The sequence below is a fragment of the Rana temporaria genome, chromosome 11 (assembly GCF_905171775.1).
Source record: "Rana temporaria chromosome 11, aRanTem1.1, whole genome shotgun sequence".
Lineage (NCBI taxonomy): Eukaryota > Metazoa > Chordata > Amphibia > Anura > Ranidae > Rana > Rana temporaria.
The window spans coordinates 46,815,203-46,829,049 of NC_053499.1; the positions used below are offsets into that span (position 1 = coordinate 46,815,203).

At 42.5% G+C, this 13,847-nt stretch overlaps 1 protein-coding gene across 1 annotated transcript in view; it reads left to right on the forward strand.

The window, feature by feature from the left end:
* Positions 1–13,847, forward strand: part of LOC120916786 (mucin-19-like) — a 191,445-nt gene that overhangs the window by 146,908 nt on the left and 30,690 nt on the right. The window contains exons 71-73 of the mRNA XM_040327723.1: positions 1,623–1,663; positions 5,075–5,299; positions 9,228–13,338. Of these exons, the coding sequence (XP_040183657.1) occupies positions 1,623–1,663; positions 5,075–5,299; positions 9,228–13,338 (4,377 nt within the window). The remainder of the gene's footprint in view (positions 1–1,622; positions 1,664–5,074; positions 5,300–9,227; positions 13,339–13,847) is intronic.

Consider the following 13,847-nt stretch of genomic DNA (forward strand, 5'->3'; position numbering starts at 1 on the left):
ACACTCAGCGTACAAAGTCGCCAAGTGTATGACTCGGCCCTGCCGCCCGGCGGCCGCATCATTGGATTTGATTGACAGCAGCGGGAGCCATTGGCTGCACTGCTATCAATCTATCCAACCAACCCCCGAGACTCCCTGGAGAAGAGGGCGCCGGGGACGCGCACAGCAGGTGAACGGGCTCAGGTTAGTAAAACGGGGGGCTGGGGGGCCCGTGTTTGCCAGGTGTTTTTTTACCTTAATGCATAGGATGAATTAAAATGGATGTAAACCCCAATTTTTTTTTTTATGTCACAATGTAGAGAATAAGATTTCCTATCATCTGTGCCCAGTCTTGCCACACAGAGTTAATCCAGCTCTGAGAAATCCTCTTTTATTGTTCAGTGAAAATTAACAGACTTCCAGATAAAACCCTGTCTAAATACAGAGTCTTTTTTTCTCTCCTTGCTTTGAGTGACAGGTTATTTACATATCTAGCTTGGACATGTTTATCATATGTTATGTTATGTTTATCATAATATGAGGTGATCCACAGTTCATTGTATATTACCAGGATTTGTTATGTGGGGGAGGGGTGGATTTCTCACTTTTTATACTGTGGATCACCTCATATTATGATAAACATAACATAACATATGATAAACATGTCCAAGCTAGATATGTAAATAACCTGTCACTCAAAGCAAGGCTTTACATCCACTTTAAGGTTGTAAAACACAAACCTTTACAACCCTTTTAAGCTTTGTTATCAAGGAGACATCAAGTCCTCGGACCCCATAATTCCTTCCTCATTGTAAGGAAAGTAAAAAAAAATGACTCATTAAAAACTCTATAATAAAAAAATATATATATATTGTTTTTAAAATTGAGTTTGATTTACTTAAAAAGACATTGTTTGTGACATTGTCTCCTGATAGCCCATTCCTCAAGCAAAGCATTCTCACCACCACCTTGCTGCAGAAGTCCACCATGAATAAGGTTCAGTATTGTAGCTTGCTTGCTTGGATGGATCATGTCACTGCTTCTCGCCACATCAGAGTGTTTGGGCCTGTTGATTGGATTCTCAGGCCCTAAAATTGTCATTTGGGGCAGTCAAATGCTCAAACGTACCCAGAATCCCTACTTCTGAGCAGGAAGGTAGTAAAGAAGTAAGGAATGATGAGGATAACTTGCTGAGAGGGTGGGCTTATCATGGAACACTGTCACTTAGCTGAGAACATGAAACTTAGGGTCTATTTGTAAAAAAATTGTTAGACAAATGTAACAAGCATTTGTCCACCCTCACAAATTCTGAATGTATTTGATTGTCATCTCCATCTAATGACCATATTAGTATGAGACAATGAGGAGAGAGCGGGGGGGGGGGGGGGTTGTGCCATGCCACGCTCCATGTGTGAATGGACACACACAGCAGGGGCCCCCATAGCAAGCACTTTAAGATAATAATATTCTACAGACCTTAAAAGAGAGGTTCATTATAGGTCTTAAGTAGTAATCAGGAAAAAAATATTTTGGTATAACTGCTGAATCTTTACTTTAGTTTTGGATAAATCAGATATGTTTCCACTTCTTCCCAACCTATTATGCAATATTTACGTTCTCTTCTTATGTTTCTTGTTAAACAGCAACTGCACAACTGAAGGCATCAAATGTTACAACTTAACAGGTAAAACGATAGCTTGACTTGTTTTTTGATCTGGAATAAAACTGGCTGTGGCCTACAATATTTGGGGGATGGTCTAATACCCATAATTCAGTTCACTTTGGAGTTTTTTATTACCACGATTTGATGTGTAAATGAGTAAAGCCTCGTACACACGACCGAGGAACTCGACTGGCGAAACACATCGTTTTGCTCGTCAAGTTCCTTGTTAGGCTGTCGAGGAACTCGACAAGCCAATTTTCTCCATTCCCGTCAAGGAAACAGAGAACATGCTCTCTTTTTGGCTCGTCGAGTTTCTCGACAGTTTTCTCGACGAAAATGTACACACGACCGGTTTCCTCGGCAAAAAAATATCTCCCAGCAAGTTTCTTGCTGGTTTTTGCAGAGAAACTCGGTCGTGTTACGAGGCCTAAGGAGTATAAGTGTGCCAGTAAACATCAACTCTATCCAAAACCATAATCACACAGTCTAGAAATGCTCTTGTTGGTTTACCCTACTGACACAACTAGCCCAGGAGATCAGCCATGAAGGCTTGTATTCTCATTGTAAGATCTTAGCTGGCGGCCATGGTGGTCTTCTATATTCTCAGAGAGAGAAGCAGCATACCTGTGCACCAGGCAACAAGGATTATGTCTTAGATGCCTACCCAGACCCTGGCCAGGAATCCAAGAGAACAAACCAGGGTTTTCTTTTTTCCAAACTTCAACCTTAACCTAGTAGAGCCAGAGAACCATTTAAGCAAACAGATTATGTTGAGGAGGTGAACATGTTGCAGAGGACCATGCTCCAAAACTATACTGGGTACCTAATATGCTGAATGATAAACTTCTACCAGTTCATTAAGACACTCATTTAAACAAAAAGAAAAATTGTAGAATCACTCAGCTTACCACTCATGCTTAGATAAAAAAAATGCATGTGAGCCATGTATCAATGTGCATTTGCGATTTTTAGTGTATCTCAGACAAGATTTTTCTACTCAGTGCAAAGCAATAATCTATGTTTAATATATACTTTTCGATGGTTTAGGGCCAGCTGTGGCTATGCTGTCAGTAGGGTGACCACATGTCCCGGATTGCCCGGGACAGTCCCGCATTTTGCAGGTCTGTCCCAGGCACTTTCATTCCAGGACAATACAGTGTCCCGGAATGAAACTGACACAGCCACCCCCCGGGCCAATCTGATGCCCCCAAAAATGGCCACCACATCACTGCTTTACTCACTGACAGTACTTGTCCTGGCTGGGAATGCCTGGAGAAGCACAATCCCCGCCCCCTGCTTGTGATTGGAGAAATCATAAATCCCACCTCTTGTGTCCAATCACTGTGCTGTGATTCATTACAGCACAAGCTGATTTTGGGAAGGGAAGGTGTCCCTGAATGGCAGTTTGGAAATGTGGTCACCCTAGCAGTCAGGTATTTCCAGTGCAGCTCCAATGCATAGATACCCAAAGTGCCTTGTTTCACATCATGTCAGTTCACATGGCAGTGTTGCTGCAGTGTGCATGCAGTGCTTTTTTTTTCAGCACATTGGGCTGCAATGGGAACCACAGTATCACAAACCTGCTGCAGTAAATAGAACTGTATCAAAATGTCACTTGTGACATTTCAATAAAGTTCTGTGAAAAAAAAGTAAATGGTGTGATGAGCCTGAATCGGTGCATCGGTACTGTGTCTCCCAGAGCACACCAGTGGCCCTGAGTACAGCATGGCTCACTAGTGTTAATTGGCCCTAAAAAGATCAATGTTCCAGGAAGTTTTGTACTTTGATTCACCAAATGATCCATTCCCTTACGCTTCCCTTTGTTACAGAAAGTTGCCGTCAACATCTGTAAAGAAAAAAATACTGATCTTTAGTCACAACAATAAAATGAAACGATTAAAAACCTAAGAACATATTATGTTTTTTAATTGTTTTTTTATTAGTAAAGATCAGAAAGAGATTTTTAGTCTGTTCGTTGTTTAGCATCATTAAAATTCACAGTGTCCACAGCAACTCATAGGCCGCGATTCAGATACATTGTCGTATCTTTGAGCGGGCGTAGTGCATCTCATATGCGCTACGCCGACGTAACATAGAGAGGCAAGTGCAGTATTCAGAAATAACTTGCTCCCTAAGTTACGGCGGCGTAGCATAAATGGGCTGGCGTAAGCCCGCCTAATTCAAATGAGCAAGGCAGTGGGCGTGTTGTATTAAAATGACCCATGACCCCATGCTAATGAGGGGCCGAACGAACGGCGCATGCGCCGTCCGTGGACATATCCCAGTGCGCATGCTCCGAATCATGTCGGATAGAATGCCTAAGATAACTTACGCACAACCCTATTCAAGTACGACTTACGCAAACAACGTCAAATTCGACGCTTGTTCCGACGTCCATACCTTAAAATTAGATGCGCCTCATATAGCAGGGGTAACGTTACGCCAGACGTAAGCCTTACATAAACGGCGTCGCTAAATCCGACGGGCGCAAGTACGTTTCTGAATCGGCGTATCTAGGTCATTTGCATATTCAACGCGTAAATCTACGGAAGCGCCCGTAGCGGCCAGTGTAAATATGCACCCAAGATACGACGGCGTAAGGAGACTTACGTCGGTCGTATCTTCCAAAATTCAGGCGTATCTCAGTTCCTGAATACGCAGAAAGATACGACGGCGCACATTTGGACTTACGACGGCGTATCTGGAGATATGCCGTCGTAAGTCCTTTCTGAATCCGGGCCCTAATCTTTAAAAGATAGACAAAGTGCATGTAGATGGATATTATGTACACTTTGGAGGCCATCTGAAAATCAGCGGTCTGTTCTACAAATGTACATGTGCTCTTCTACCCTTAGGAGTCTGGTGGAGCACAGCAAGTTAAAGGGGTTGTAAAGGTTTGTTTTTTATTTTTTAAATAGGTTCCTTTAAGCTAGTGCATTGTTGGTTCACTTACCTTTTCGTTCGATTTCCCTTCTAAATGTTTTGTTTTCTTTGAATTTCTCACTTCCTGTTCCTCCTTAGTAAGCTTGCCCCCATCCTCTGAGCTTTTCTGGCTGGGTGTTTGTCAGCATGCTCACCCCCTCCCTTGGGACTACATCCCTGCGGGGAGACGCTGTGAACGCTCAGGGCGTCTCCCCGCAGGGATGTAGTCCCAAGGGAGGGGGCGAGCACGCTGACTAACCCCCAGCCAGAACGGCTCGGATGATGGGGGCAAGCTTACTGAGGAGGAACATGAAGTGAGAAATTCAGACAAAGAAAACAAAACATTTAGAAGGGAAAACGAAGGAAAAGGTAAGTGAACCAACAATGCACTAGCTTAAAGGAACCTATTTAGAAAATAAAAAACAAACCTTTACAACCTCTTTAACAAAACGCTCTTCTATGTAAATATATCTATGTAAAATACAACTAACAATTTTGCCTTTTCAACAGATTGCTGCGTATATGCAGATCACGTGTACCACAATTTTGACATAATCTACAATACAACTGATGGTATCGGAGGATGTTTAGCAGCTTTTTGTTACAAAACAATTGTAATAAGAATAAACAAACCTTGCGGAGCTACTACTCCTGGTCCTAGTACAACATTCCACTTCTCTACCACTTCTCCAGTCACTTCAACCGCCACACCTACAACTGCCATAGCCACAACAGGTAAATTTTATTATTACACGTAGCTAGATACCCATATCACTGTATACAGAGTGGCAAGATAATATTATTATTTTTATTATTACATGAGGGCAGACAGTACAGTTACAATACAAATCAATACAGGAATCAGAGGGCCCTGCTCGTTAGAGCTTACAATCTAGAAGGGAGGGTCAAGTGAAACAAAAGGCAATAACTGTGGGGGATGAACTGATGGAGAAAATGAAAATGCATTTGTTAGGTGTGGGTAGGATACACTTCTGTGAAGAGGAGGGTTTTCAGGGATTGTCTAAAAGCTAATAGAGTAGGAGATAATTGGACAGGTTGGGGTAAGGAATTCCATAAGATTGGAGAGGCTCTGGAAAAGTCCTGGAGGCGAGCAAAGGAGGAGGTGACGAGTTAGCTAGAGAGCAGGAGGCCTTGAGAGGAACAAATAGAATGATTAGGTTGGTATATTGAGACTAGGCTAGTGGTGTAGTTGGGGGCTAAGTTGTTGTTAGTATTTTGAATTAAATTTGTTGGGTGAGCGGGATCCAGTGGAGGGATTGACAGGGAGGGGTAGCAGACACAGAACGATTGGTAAGGTGGATGAGTCTGGCAGCAGCATTCATGATGGATTGAAGGGGGGATAGCATATGTAGAGGTAAGCCAATGAGTAGGGAGTTGCAGTAGACGAGGCGAGAGATGACCAGGGAGTGAATTAAGATGCCCACTTTGTGGAGCTTCGTTTAACCATTATATCCCCTGCCCCAGGGCATGTAAAAAAAAAAAAAGACACACTTTAGGTACTTAGAAAGAATTAGGTATACAATGTGCATGTCTATATATTTAGAATATTTTATCCATCCATTATAAATTATTGGTCTAATTCATAAATAGGAAACACATGAATCAGAAGCTTTATTTTAGCCATAGGACTGTAAATTTCAAATCTCAATGTCACCTCTTTATAATTAAGTATTCTTAGCACGGTGTGTTAGTTTTGTGAATGGAGACTATGGGGTTGATTTACTAAAGACAAATAGGCTGTGCACTCTGCAAAGTGCAATTGCCCTCCGTGACGGCAGTTCCTCCAGATCTTAGTAAATGAGGTAAAACTTCACTTTGCAAAGAATGCCCAATCACATGCAAGGAAAATGAAAAAAAAAAAAAAAAAAAAATTTCTTGCACAGGATTGGATGATTAAAGTCAGCAGATTTTCTGCTCATTTACTAAGCTCTGGAGCAACTGTTCTTGCAGAGTGCACAGTCTATTTGCCTTTAGTAAATCAACTCCTGTATTTTAGTTCAGTTTTTTTATTTTTTTATGTATGTTTTTATTTTAATTGGAATTGGAGAGAAGAAATGTACATACATTGTACAGTAGTGAGAATATACATAGTATAGAACAAAATTTAACATAAGTCTGAACGTACACACACTATATTACCACAAGTATTGGGACGCCTGTCTTTACACACACATGGGGCCGGATTCAGATACCTGAGCGTATCTGTCCGGCCGGCGTAACGTATCTCCGATACGTTACGCCGCTGTAACTTTGGGCTCAAGTTCTGTATTCAGAAAGAACTTGCGCCCTTATTTACGGCGGCGTAACGTATGTGTTGTGGCGTAAGGCTGCGTAATTCAAATGGGGATGTTGGGGGCGTGTTTTATTTAAATTAAGCTTGACCCAGCGTATTTTACGTTTTTTTTTAACGGCGCATGCGCCGTTCGTGAAAACATCCCAGTGCACATGCTCGAAAATCCGCCGCAAAACGTCATTGCTTTCGACGTGAATGTAAATTACGTCCAGCCGTATTCGCGAACGAACGGGAACGACGACCATACTTAACATAGAATACGCCGCACACACCCCTCATATAGCAGGGGTAACTTTACGCCGGAAAAAGCCGAACGCAAACGACGTAAAAAAAAAGCGCCGGCGGCCGTTCGTTTCTGAATCGACGTAAATACTAATTTGCATATTCCTTGCGTAAACAAACGGAAGCGCCACCTAGCGGCCAGCGTGATATTGCAGCCTAAGATACGAAGGTGTAAGACACTTACACCTGTCGGATCTTAGGGATATCTATGCGTAACTTGATGCTATGAATCAGGCGCATACATACGACGGCCGGACTCAGAGATACGACGGCGTATCAGGAGATACGCCATCGTATCTCTTTTCTGAATCCGGCCCATGAACATTAATGGCATCCCAGTCTTAGTCCGTAGGGTTCAATATTGAGTTGGCCCACCATTGCAGCTATAACAGCTTCAACTCTTCTGGGAAGGCCGTCCACAAGGTTTAGGAGTGTCTATGGGAATGTTTGACCATTCTTCCAAAAGCGCATTTGTGAGGTCAGGCACTGATGTGGACGAGAAGGCCTTGTTCGCAGTCGCCTCTGGTATCATTTTAGTCTGTGGGCAATTCAGTATCTGCTCAAAGTGATCCCAGCAGCAGATTTGCCATGGGATTACTTTTAGCAGTGGCAGGAGATGCAGGTCTTTTCCAGGTTTACTGGAGTCGTCGGTAAACCTGGAAGCGGTCGAATCCATTGACTTAAAAAAAATGTTTTTATCCCTAAGTCTGAGAACCGGAAGTGACATTGGAGGTTGCTCCGGTCCTCCAAGGGCATAGAGCCGAATGTGGGCCATCTTGCCCTCACTCGGCTCTATGCCCTTGGAGGACTGGAGCAACCTTTGTATTTTTAAGTCAAAGTGTCAAAAATTATTTTTTGTTTTTCTTTTGCCTTTAAAAGTAAATGAGAGATCAAGGGTCATTTTGACCCCAGATCTTTCAATAAAGAGGACCTGTCATACTTATTTCTATTACAAGGGATGTTTACATTCCTTGTAATAGGAATAAAAGTGATCAAAAAAGAAATAAGGGACAGTGTAAAAAAATTTAAATAAAAAGTCAAATAAATAAGAAAAACTTCTAATTTGCTCCGGCGTATCTTTGTTTTGTATCCACAAAACAAGATATGCCTGAAGCTGTGCTAAATCCGACTGGCGTACGTCTTAGTACGCCATCGGATCTAAGGTGCATATTTACGCTGGCCGCTAGGTGGCGTTTCCGTGTCGAGTATGCAAATTAGCTGGATACGCGAATCCACAAACGTACGTCCGGCGCATTTTTTTACGTTGTTTCCGGAAGGCTTTTTTCGGCGTATAGTTACCCCTGCTATATGAGGCGTACTCAATGTTAAGTATGGCCGTCGTTCCCGCGTCGAATTTTGAATTTTTTACGTCGTTTGCGCAAGTCGTTCGCGAATACGGCTTTGCATTGAATGACGTTCATGTCATAAGCATTGGCTTGTTGCGGGATAATTTTGAGCATGCGCACTGGGATACCCCCACGGAACGTCATTTACATCGGGTCAAGACGTATTAACATAAAACACGCCCCCATCACATACATTTGAATTGCGCGCCCTTACGCCGCCAAAATGACACTACGTCGCTGCACCTTACAGCGGAAATTCTTTAAGGATACAAAAAAAAAAGCTGTAAATTACGGCGGCGTAGTGTATCAGAGATACACAACGCCGGACGGATAGAAGCGCCGCGCTTCGTGGATCTGGCCCATAGTGTTGCCAGTAGTAGTCCCATTAAACTAGATTTATTCTATATGTTGTGCTGTGAGGGTACTCATACAAGTAGATTGAAAACAACCAAAAAACAAAATATTTTCAACTGAACAGAATAAGTCCAAAGCAATGTGACTACTGCTAGTTACATCATTATGATAATACAAATTGCTATTTGGAAATTTTCTGATAAACTTTAAAAACATTTTTTTTTTTTTAAACTTAGCAAGACATATAAATTTATATGATAATTTACTTTTTTGTACAGAACTATTCCAATAGCATATGAAATCTAAAAATATCTATACAGAGGTTTTGTACTAGTATTTAACACATAATTTTTTACTTAATTTTCAGTCTGTGCAACATGTACTTGGTCGCAATGGTATGACGTCTCTTATCCAAATTATCAAACTGGCTTAGGGGACTTTGAAACCTTTACAAATATCAGGGATGCGGGATATGCGATCTGTGAGTCTCCTCATAATGTAAGATGCAGGGCAAAGGCTTTCCCCGATGTGCCACTTGAAGATCTGCAGCAAAATGTAACATGCAGCAAAGATATTGGACTGACCTGTTACAACGCTTACAATCGACCAATGTGCTATAACTATGAAATAAGCATAGAATGCTGTGAGCCTCTTCCATCATGTGCCTCAACCACATCATTAACTCCAACTAGTCCTTCCACTCCAGTGACTGTTACTGAAACAACAACCCCTACAACAACCATCTCAGCCACTTCTACCACTCCAACAACCAAAACAACCACCCCATATACTGAAACATCCCCCACTGTAACACTAACTGAAACACCATCTACCACGACTGTTTCAACTTCTACTACTCCATCTTCCACGACAGTGACCATTACTGAAACAACAACCCCTACAACAACTGTCTCAGCCACTTCTACCACTCCAACAACCAAAACAACCACCCCATATACTGAAACATCCCCCACTGTAACACTAACTGAAACACCATCTACCACCGCTGTTTCAACTTCTACTACTCCATCTTCCACGACAGTGACCATTACTGAAACAACAACTCCTACAACAACCGTCTCAACCACTTCCTCCACTCCAACAACCAAAACAACCACCCCATATACTGAAACATCCCCCACTGTAACACTAACTGAAACACCATCTACCACTGCTGTTTCAACTTCTACTACTCCATCTTCCACGACAGTGACCATTACTGAAACAATAACGCCTACAACAACTGTTTCAACCACTTCCTCCACTCCACCAACCAAAACAGTTACTGAAACAACTTCCAGCACTGCCACCCCATATACTCAAACACCCCCCATTGTAACACTTTCTGAAACAACATCTACCACTACTGTTTCAACTCCTACTACGCCTTCAACTCCTACTACTCCATCTTCCACTACAGTGACTGTTACTGAAACAACTCCTACAACAACTGTTTCAACCACTTCTAATACTCCAACAACCAAAACAGTTACTGAAACCACTTCCAGCACAAATACCCCACATACTGAAACACCCCCAACTGTAACACATACTGAAATCACATCTACCACTACTGTTTCAACGCCTACTACTTCATCTTCCACTACAGTGACTGTTACTGAAACAACATCTCCTACACCTGTCTCAACCACTTCTTCCACTCCAACAACTAAAACAGTTACTGAAACGACTTCCAGCACTGCCACCCCATATACTCAAACACCCCCCATTGTAACACATAATGAAACAACATTTACTACTGCTGTTTCAACTCCTACTACTCCATCTTCCACTACAGTGACCGTTACTGAAACAACAACTCCAACAACAACTGTTTCAACCACATCTTCCACTCCAACAACTAAAACAGTTACTGAAACCACTTCCAGCACTGCCACCCCATACACTCAAACACCCCCCATTGTAACATTTTCTGAAACAACATCTACCACTACCGTTTCAACTCCTACTACTCCATCTTCCACAACAGTGACTGTTACTGAAACAACAACTCCTAGAACAACTGTTTCAACCACATCTTCCACTCCAACAACTAAAACAGTTACTGAAACCACTTCCACCACTGCCACCCCATATACTCAAACACCCCCCATTGTAACACTTACTGAAACAACATCTACCACTACTGTTTCAACTCCTACTACTCCATCTTCCACTACAGTGACTGTTACTAAAACAACTCCTAGAACAACGGTCTCAACCACTTCTAGCACTCCAACAACCAAAACAGTTACTGAAACCGCTTCCAGCACAACCACCCCATTTACTGAAACACCACTCACTGTACCCACTGTAACACTTACTGATACAACATCTACCACTACTGTTTCAACTCCTACTACTCCATCTTCCACTACAGTGACTGTTACTAAAACAACTCCTAGAACAACGTTCTCAACCACTTCTAGCACTCCAACAACCAAAACAGTTACTGAAACCGCTTCCAGCACAACCACCCCACATACTGAAACACCACTCACTGTACCCACTGTAACACTTACTGAAACAACATCTACCACTACTGTTTCAACTCCTACTACTCCATCTTCCACTACAGTGACTGTTACTGAAACAACTCCTAGAACAACGGTCTCAACCACTTCTAGCACTCCGACAACCAAAACAGTTACTGAAACCACTTCCAGCACAACCACCCCACATACTGAAACACCCCTCACTGTACCCACTGTAACACTTACTGAAACAACATCTACCACTACTGTTTCAACTCCTACTACTCCATCTTCCACTACAGTGACTGTTACTAAAACAACTCCTAGAACAACGGTCTCAACCACTTCTAGCACTCCAACAACCAAAACAGTTACTGAAACCGCTTCCAGCACAACCACCCCATATACTGAAACACCACTCACTGTACCCACTGTAACACTTACTGAAACAACATCTACCACTACTGTTTCAACTCCTACTACTCCATCTTCCACTACAGTGACTGTTACTGAAACAACTCCTAGAACAACGGTCTCAACCACTTCTAGCACTCCAACAACCAAAACAGTTACTGAAACCGCTTCCAGCACAACCACCCCATATACTGAAACACCACTCACTGTACCCACTGTAACACTTACTGAAACAACATCTACCACTACTGTTTCAACTCCTACTACTCCATCTTCCACTACAGTGACTGTTACTGAAACAACTCCTAGAACAACGGTCTCAACCACTTCTAGCACTCCAACAACCAAAACAATTACTGAAACCACTTCCAGCACAACCACCCCATATACTGAAACACCCCTCACTGTACCCACTGTAACACTTACTGAAACCACATCTACCACTACTGTTTCAACTCCTACTACTCCATCTTCCACTACAGTGACTGTAACTGAAACAACTCCTAGAACACCGGTCTCAACCACTTCTAGCACTCCGACAACCAAAACAGTTACTGAAACAACTTCTAGCACAACCACCCCACATACTGAAACACCCTTTACTGTACCCACTGTAACAATTACTGAAACAACATCTACCACTACTGTTTCAACTCCTACTACTCCATCTTCCACTACAGTGACTATTACTGAAACAACTCCTAGAACAACTGTCTCAACCACTTCTAGCACTCCAACAACCAAAACAGTTACTGAAACCACTTCCAGCGCAACCACCCCACATACTGAAACACCCCTCACTGTATCCACTATAACACTTACTGAAGCAACATCTACCACAACTCCTACTACTCCATCTTCCACTACAGTGACTGTTACTGAAACAACATCTCCTACAACGGTCTCAACCACTTCAACAACCAAAACAGTTACTGAAACCACTTTCAGCACTGCCACTCCACATACTCAAACACCCCCCATTATAACACTTTCTGAAACAACATCTACGACTACTGTGTCAACACCTACTACTCCATCTTCCACTACAGTGACTGTTACTGAAACAACTCCTAGAACAACGGTCTCAACCACTTCTATTAGTCCAACATTCAAAACAGTTACTGAAACCACTCCCAGGACTGCCCCCCTATTTAGTGAAACAACCCCCACTGCAACATTTACTGAAACAACATCTACCACTACTGTATCAACTCTTACTACTCCATCTTCCACTACAGTGACCGTTACTGAAACAACAACTCCTACAACAACTGTCTCAACAACTTCTATTACTCCAACAACCAAAACAGTTACTGAAACCACTCCCAGCACAACCATCCCACATACTGAAACACCCCTTACTGTACCCACTGTAACATTTACTGAAACAACATCTACCACTACTGTTTCAACTCCTACTACTCCATCTTCCACTACAGTGACTGTTACTGAAACAACTCCTAGAACAACGGTCTCAACCACTTCTAGCACTCCAACAACCAAAACAGTTACTGAAACCGCTTCCGGCACAACCACCCCATATACTGAAACACCACTCACTGTACCCACTGTAACACTTACTGAAACAACATCTACCACTACTGTTTCAACTCCTACCACTCCTTCTTCCACTACAGTGACTGAAACAACTCCTAGAACAACGGTCTCAACCACTTCCAGCACTCCAACAACCAAAACAGTTACTGAAACAGCTTCCAGCACAATCACCCCACATACTGAAACACCACTCACTGTACCCACTGTAACACTTACTGAAACAACATCTACCACTACTGTTTCAACTCCTACTACTCCATCTTCCACTATAGTGACTGTTACTGAAACAACTCCTAGAACAACGGTCTCAACCACTTCTAGCACTCCAACAACCAAAACAGTTACTGAAACCGCTTCCAGCACAACCACCCCATATACTGAAACACCACTCACTGTACCCACTGTAACACTTACTGAAACAACATCTACCACTACTGTTTCAACTCATACTACTCCATCTTCCACTACAGTGACTGTTACTGAAACAACTCCTAGAACAACGGTCTCAACGACTTCTAGCACTCCAACAACCAAAACAGTTA